The sequence below is a fragment of the Zalophus californianus genome, chromosome 3 (genome assembly GCF_009762305.2).
Source record: "Zalophus californianus isolate mZalCal1 chromosome 3, mZalCal1.pri.v2, whole genome shotgun sequence".
NCBI classification, from domain to species: domain Eukaryota; kingdom Metazoa; phylum Chordata; class Mammalia; order Carnivora; family Otariidae; genus Zalophus; species Zalophus californianus.
The window spans coordinates 79,912,644-79,920,620 of record NC_045597.1 but is presented as its reverse complement, the minus strand read 5'-3'; the positions used below and the strand labels follow the sequence as shown (position 1 = coordinate 79,920,620).

Sequence of the window (7,977 nt, the reverse complement as noted above, 5' to 3'; positions counted from 1 at the left end):
GTTTGTAACCCATCTTCCACCCAAATCCAGTGGAATTTTTGCCACCCTTAATTTTTTTACCTTCCTCCGGCATTTGACATAGACTGATTATTTGCTTTCCAAAAACATTCCTCTGTTTGTATGGTAGCAATCTCTTGGTACCAGTCCTTCTTCATAGAGCACTGTCTGCTCTTTCCTCCATGTGGCTGGCTCCTACTGTGCAAGAACTAGCTGGAATGCTACCTCCTGTGGGGGTCTGCCTCGACTGTCCGGCTGAGCTGGGGAGTGAGTCTGCCGTGTTTGAGCCTGCACAGCAGAGCGACGTGGTGTCCTCTCACTCCAGCCCTTTCTGTTCTCCTGAATCTGCCACAGCCCTATCTGGCGATCAGGTGTTAGGTCTAGGTCCCACCCTGCCACTGACTTCTGGCAAGTGAGCTCCTGGCCTGGGCCACATTTTTCTTCTCTTTATTGTTTAAAAAAGTCACATAGACAACACATGAATACATGTTAGTGAAATTTCAAGTAATAGGAAAGTACATAAGTAATAAGTGACAGTTCTCTGGTGACACCACCCCCCACTCCACTTCCAGTGCCTTCCCCCAGCCCTTCCTGTAACTTACATCCATGTCATATGTGGACGCATCTAATCTTTTTTTTTTAACATAAGATCACAACCTGTGTACCATTATGCAACGGGCCATGGTTTTCTTATTAAAAGACTGAATCAACTGAGCCCCGACATATGAATTTCTTGTCTGCCCAGGTAGATGAATACCCAGATTGTTTGGTGGGTTATTTGTTGTTGTTTTCAATCATCTCACAAAAAGAATTTAATTGTATTTTCTAGTTAAGCATCTCAAGAAGGCAGCACTAATAGTTTTACCTTATGCTGCCATTTTATCGAATACATTTATTACTTCTAGAATGTTTTTGGTCAGTGCCCCTGGAATCTCTTTCCATATAGTCAGGTAATGCACAACTAACAAGAGAACAAATAGGTCTACATATTTTTAAATTATAAAAAAAAACTCACAGCATTTCTAGAAATCTAAAAAAATAGGAAAGGTAAGATTATAGATTATATGTGTTATCTTTCTGTTGTTAAGGAAAATGAGCTACTGTTACCGTCATTTTAAAATATGCCATTTAAGAATAGATTTTGAAGTAATAATACTAGTTATTTGATATATTAATGATTTTTCTTTTATTAATAAGATAAGTAGTATTTTATTTTCCCAATGTTATATTAACTTTTTATTTCTAGAACAAACCAATCTTTTGAAGAGTCCTTATGTTCTATGTATTGATATTTGATTTTAAATTTAAGGAAGTTGGCCTATTTGGAATACTTAACAAATCTGAAGATCAAATTATATTTGCTTTGTGAAAGAAATTTAACATTCTTTGAAACAGTCAGTATAGCAGAGGACATTTCTTTTCTTTTAAAAGCTTATAAAACCCTTGTGCATGGTTGGTTAGGATTATAAAATGCTGCAACCACTATGGGGAACAGTATGTAGGTTCCTGAAAAAGTTAAAAATAGGATTATCATATGATCCAGCAATCCTACTTCTGGGTATATATCCAAAAGAAGTGAAGGCAGGATTTCTAAGAGATATTTGCCCACTCATATTCATAGCAGCATTATTCATAATAGTCAAGAGGTAGAGGCAAGCGAAATGTCCATTGTTGGATAAAGAGAAACACAAAATGTGGTGTGTGCATATAATGAAATATTATTTGGTCTTAAAAAGGAAGGAAAATCTGATCCATGGTACAACATGGATGAACCAGGAAGACAGCTAAATGAAATAAACCAGTCACAAAACAAAACAAAACAAAAAACAAAACGAAAAACAACCAAAAACAAATATTGCCTTTTTCTTTTTTAAGACCACTGAAGTGCTGGGGATAGGGTAAGCAAGGAAACAAAGATTTCCTATCATTTTGAAATTTTCTTGATTCAGCATTTGCCTGATTGCTATAAGCCTTTGACTATTTTCTGGAGTTCTGACAAAGTTGGTTTTAACCATTTCTGCTTGCTTGTTGATATTTCTATAGAAGGACAAGAGCTTGGAAGTGCCTATCCACCATTTTGCTATCATTCTGATGTCTTTTGTCTTGATCTTTCCTTGGATATGCTTTTATTTTTGTCTTGAATACTCTTTCCCTCTCTACTTGAAAAATTATATTTATCCTCTAAGATCTTGCCTGAATATGATCCTCTCTGTGGAAATCTCTCAATAGCCACATTTTTTTTGTGGGTGCTTGCTAAGGGCTTGCATGCACACTCACTATTACATTGAGTATAGCTATTTACTTAACGTGTAATTTCCACTGGATGGTGAGCCCCTTGAAACTCATGGTGGTGTCTTGCTTACAGTCCCACCCATAACCCTCAAGCTCAAAGCCTGGCACAGAGTGGACATCCAAAGTGGTGTATAGAACAGTTCAGATTAAGGTGACACTCAGGAGCAGATGAACGGGAGTTTTCCCTGAAATCATGAGAAGATTGGTCTTGCAAGTGTATGGAAGTGGGTACACTTTGGAAAACAGAAATAAGAAGGGATAGTAGAAGACAAAGGGGTAGTTTGGATATATCTTCAAATTCTGCAGGTCATGTGCAACAACTGTCATTTTCCCAGAAAGTTACCCATAGTTAAACCCTCAATGGTACCCTAAAGGGTAATAGAAAGGAATGGAAATAAAGAGCCCAAATAAAATTTTATTGTTTTTTTAAATGTAAGGTGCAGGGTTGTCAAGAATTGTTGGTTGACAGGACACTTCACCCACCCAATTAATTCTTATTCAAGATATTTTTTCCTCAAATAGGTAAATTGAAGTCTTAGACTTTTTTTTTTTTAAATTAGTTTTCTGCTTTTTCCAGTTGAAAATTGGGCTAATCCACTTTGGTTTTGGAGAATTTGTTCATCTTTTTGGTGGACAATAAGTAGCCTCTAACTCTTGAAAGTGGGGGAGGGCTAGCAAATATTGTCTTTTTGATGCTACCTATGTGAGGTATCTAAAGTACCAAAGTTCATAGTAATAGAGAGTAGAATGGTGGTTACGAGGGGCTGGGGAGGAGTGTGTGGAGTGAGCTCTTGTTTAATGGATATAGAATTTCAGTTTTGCCAGATTAAGAAGTTCCAAAGATTGGTTGCACAACAATATGGATATATTTAACACTACTAAATTATATTCTTTAAAATGGTTAAGATGGCAAATTTGATGTGTTTTTTTTTTTTACCACAATTTAAAAATCAAAAACAAGAAATTCTTCCATGAGACCACAGGGATTAAGTGCTCTTTGTTTTTATTTTATTTTGTTAAACATTTTATTTATTTATTTGAGACAGTGAGCGAGAGAGAGAACACCAGCAGGGGCAGGGTGGGGGGTGGGGCAGAGGGAGAAGGAGAAGTAGATTACCTGCTGAGCAGGCAGCCCAATACAGGGCTCAATCCCAGGACCCTGAGATCATGACCTGAGCCAAAAGCAGATGCTTAACCAACTGAGCCACCCAGGCGCCCCTACCTTTTGGGTTTAACCAAATATTCTTGAGGATCAAATCTATTATTACCTTATCTTTCTTGTATGTTTCCTTCATATGTTAATTTAACCGCAGAGACAAGAATGTCAGGGCTAGATGGGTAACACACAACACACAGAGACACACAGGTGAACACACAGACACACATGCCTGTGTGCCTAAGACGGGGAGGAGGAAGGGTAAGAGGGAGGAAGCAGCTTGCAGCCTTTGGCACTTGAACTCCTTCATTTTAGACAAGAAAGCCAAATGGGCAGAGTTCTGCCAACCCTGTGGCACTAACTTGTGGCAGATTTGAGACTCCAACCCAGTGGTCTGTCCTTGCTCAGTGGATCCTCAAGAGCCATGGAGATCTGATGATATAATGGTGAAGTCTGCAATTAATTTTACCTTCACATCATCCTACATCTCTGTAGTTTTTATGTATTCTGTTGGGTTTGACTTAGTTACTTTAACTCCCTGCTCTTCAGTTTCTGTAAAATGGAGATAGTAGTTCCCGACTTCATAGGATGGTTTTGAAGAATAAATGAAATAATATTCAAAACACAGTGTTTGAACCTGAATAAGTACTTAATAAACGTCAATTACTAGTATCATTACTATTATTTCAAATGGATCATGTAGAGATACTGTTATGTAAAGTATTATAAATTGCTTTACATACCTTCTCTCATTTAATCCTTATGACAAAAAGGTTATTCCCTTCTTTCAACTGAGGAAATTGAGGTCCCGGGGGGTTAACAACTTACCCAGGGAACCCAGGTAAGCAGGCAGCTAGATGGCTAGACGACCCTCTACTATACAATGGCAAGATCTCCTTGGATTTTCTTTCTTGTCCCTTTGCTAGCTTCTTTTTATAAGAAATTTCACTCATGTATAGGCCTGTGCACTGTCCTTGTGGCATTCTACTTCCTCCCGTCTTGTTTCTGGGCATATCAGGACTTATACTGTAGTTACCATTCTTTAGTCTTGCCTTTTAAATTTAACATTATAAAGTGAGCATATTTTTATATTGTGAAATATTTTTAAAATATAATTTTTAGTGGCTGAATGGTATAGGATTTTATGACAATGACACTATTTTTTAGCCATTCCCCTAATTTTAGGCATACTGGTTGTTTTCAATATCTCACTGTTATAAGTAACTGCGGTGCTTTTCCTGGTACAGACACACTTATGCACATTTCTGATTATTTCTCCAACATGGAAATCCAAAAGCAGATTTTCCAGGTCAATAGAGATGATTATTTTAAGACTCTTTGCTACATGTTGAGGAATTTCTATTTCATTAATCCCTCACTAACTCTGAGAATTATAATTTTTAAAAATCTTTGCCAGGTTAAATGCCATGGTAACTCATTTTAACTTGCCTTTCTTTTATTACCATGGGTCACACTATTTTTCTTCCCATTTTTGGAAATAACTCCATATTAATAAGCATTTAAGTTGTTTCTATTTTTTCCCATTATAAATATCCAGACACGTGTAAACATACAGGTATATCCTTCTGTAGCTTTGCAAGAGTTTATATATTCAAAGGATAAATGTCTAGAAGTAGATATGTGGATGAATATTTTCAATGGTTCTTCTGAGTAGTAGTACTCATTTCTATTTCCTCAGACTCTCCTCTAAACTGATTATTATTAGCTCTTTTTCTCAGAACGTCCCTTAACCTGGCTATTATTATTAGTTTTTAAATCTAAGCAATATTTTGTTTTAATTTGTATCTTTTGAACTCTTATAAGATTGGCCCTTTTCCAAATGTTTATTGACCATCTGTGTTGCCTATTTGTTTCCTTATTACTTTTTCATTTTCATTATTTTCCTTTTTATCTGTGGAAGCTCTTTATGTATTATAAATACTAACCGAGGGGCACCTGGGTGGCTCAGTTGGTTAAGCGTCTGACTCTTAACCTCAGTTTCACATCTTGATCTGAGGGTCATGAGCTCAAGCCCCATGTTGGGCTCCACACTGGGCATGGAGCCTACTTAAAAAAAAAGAAAAAGAAATACTGACATATATAGGAAGAAATGTTTCACTTTGTCCCAAGTGCATTTTGAGTTAACATATGCTAGGGGTTTTTTCCATCTAGAAGTTTTTAACTTTAATACAATCAAATCTATCTTTACCTTTATGGGGTTTTGGCCTGATGTCAAGCTAACAAAGCTATTTAAACCCCAAAGTTACACAGACATATTCTTGGTTTTTACTAATAAGTTCATAATGTTGGTTTTCACTGTTTGTTTTTGAGTTTAGAACATTAATGCATCTATAATTTGTTTTAGGAGATGGTTTGTGTTGAAAGTCAGGCTTTATTTTTCTTCTAAAAGGATTGCCAATCTTATTCTTTTTTTTTAAAGATTTTGTTTATTTGAGAGAGAGAGGGCATGATAGGAGGTAGGGGCAGAGGGAGGGGGAGAAGTAGACTCTCCTGCTGAGCAGGGAGCCTGATGTGGCACTCGATCCCAGCACTCTGGGATCATGACCTGAGCCGAAGGCAGACGCTTAACCCACTGAGGCACCCAGGCACCCCACCCCTAGTCAATCTTATTCTTAATAAAGAATCATTTCTCTTAAAACTGGAAACAAGGAAAAGAAGGGCGTTATTCCAGGCCTAGCTCTATTTTAGGAAAGACTGGTCTTGACAATTTTTAACCTTTAGAATATTAAAGGTACATAACACATGTACAGAAAGGGGTCCAAACCAAAGATGTATAAATACAGGCAAACATTCATGTAACCAACAATAAAGTTGAGAAACGAAATCTTCCCCAGCACATTCAGGAGCTCCCAATCTGCATGCCCTTTCCCCATTACTACCAACTCCCCACTCAAAATGGTAATCATATCCTGCCTTTACAGGTAACCACTTTCTTGTTTTTCTTTATAACATATGTACCTAGGCACGTTTCTCAAAGCCAAAAAGCTTAATTTTGTCTGTTTTTTAGACTTCATATAAAATGAAGTCAAGTTTTAATTTACTCAGTACAATTTTCAGTTGACAATCACTTGGGTTATTTCCACAGTGTGGGTGTTTTAAACAACGGGAATTTATTTCTCACAGTTCTGGAGGCTGGAAGTCCAAGATCAAGGTGTGAGCAAATCTGGTTCCTTGGCTTGCAGATGGCCATCTTCTGTGTGTCCTCACATGGCCTTTCCCCTATGCATGCACATCCCTGATGTCTCCAGCTTGCTGGCCCATCCTGCAGATTTGGGGTTTGCTAGCCTCCATAATTGTGGTAGCGAATTTTTTTAAAAATCAGTCAATCAGGCCTTACAGCCACCACCTTCCTGGAGCCACCCATGCCACCCAGCCGTGGTCAACTCCACGGTGATCTTCTATATAACCATGGATGATGAACCCTTGGGCCGTGTCTCCTTCAAGCTATTTGCAGACAACGTTCCAAAGACAGTAGAGAACTTCCATGCTCTGAGCACTGGGGAGAAAGTATTTGGTTATAAAGATTCTGGCTTTCACAGGATTATTCCAGGATTTATGTGCCAGGGTGGTGACTTCACATGCCATAATGGCACTGGTGGCAAGTCCATCTATGAGGAGAAATTTAATGATGAGAATTTCATCCTGAAGCATAGCAGTCCTGGCATCTTGTCCATGGCAAATACTGGACCTAACACTATCCGTTCCCAGTTTTTCACCTGCACGGCCAAGACTGAGTGGTTGGATGGCAAGCATGTGGTCTTTGGCATGGTGAAAAAGGGCATGAATATTGTGGAAGCCATGGAACACTTTGAGTCCAGGAATGGCAAGACCAGCAAGAAGATCACTATTGCTGACTGTGGACAAATCTAATAAATTTGACTAGTATTTTATCTTACCTACCAAACCATTCCTTCTGGAGCTCAGGAGAGCAACTCTTCACCCCCATTTGCTTGAAATATCCTATAATCTTTGTGCTTTTGCTGTAGTTCTATGAGTTCCATATTTTTCCTTTTTATTTTTTTTAAAGATTTATTTATTTGAGAGAGCAAGAATGAAAGAGAGAGTATATGAGAGGGGAGAGGGTCAGAGGGAGAAGCAGGCTCCTCGCTGAGCAGGGAGCCCGATGCGGGACTCGATCCCAGGACTCCGGGATCATGACCTGAGCCTAAGGCAGTCACTTAACCAACTGAGCCACCCAGGCGCCCGAGTTCCATATTTTTCTTACTCTCCTCCAAGTCTAGCTGGATTGCAGAATTAAGTTTATGATTTTGAAATAAAAACTAAACAACAAAAAAAGAAAAAATCAATCACTCTTTCTACACACACACATGCACACACGCACACATGCACACATGCACACACACACACTCATCCTATTAATTATGTTTTTCTGTTTCTCAGGAGCATCCTGACTAAATGCAGATTTTGGCACCAAGAAGGAGAGTACTGTTATAACAGATACCTGAAAATGTAGAAGTGGTTTTGGAATGGGGTAATGAATAGGGACTGAA

At 38.2% G+C, this 7,977-nt stretch overlaps 1 protein-coding gene across 1 annotated transcript; it reads left to right on the top strand.

The window, feature by feature from the left end:
• The first annotated feature begins 215 nt into the window (after positions 1-215).
• Positions 216-7,336, top strand: LOC113920417 (peptidyl-prolyl cis-trans isomerase A-like). Its single transcript, XM_035726840.1, has 2 exons — positions 216-405; positions 6,789-7,336. Exons 1-2 carry the CDS (start codon positions 216-218, stop codon positions 7,334-7,336), a joined length of 738 nt encoding a protein of 245 aa, XP_035582733.1.
• Positions 7,337-7,977: the final 641 nt, after the last annotated feature.

What these genes read in the sequence shown, in the direction of transcription:
- LOC113920417 (XM_035726840.1), top strand. Translation starts at nt 216, where the DNA reads ATGCTACCTCCTGTGGGGGTCTGCCTCGACTGTCCGGCTGAGCTGGGG. An exon ending in CACCCTGCCACTGACTTCTG is followed by an intron (nt 406 to 6,788) that starts GCAAGTGAGCTC and finishes TTTAAAAATCAG; the next exon opens with TCAATCAGGCCTTACAGCCA.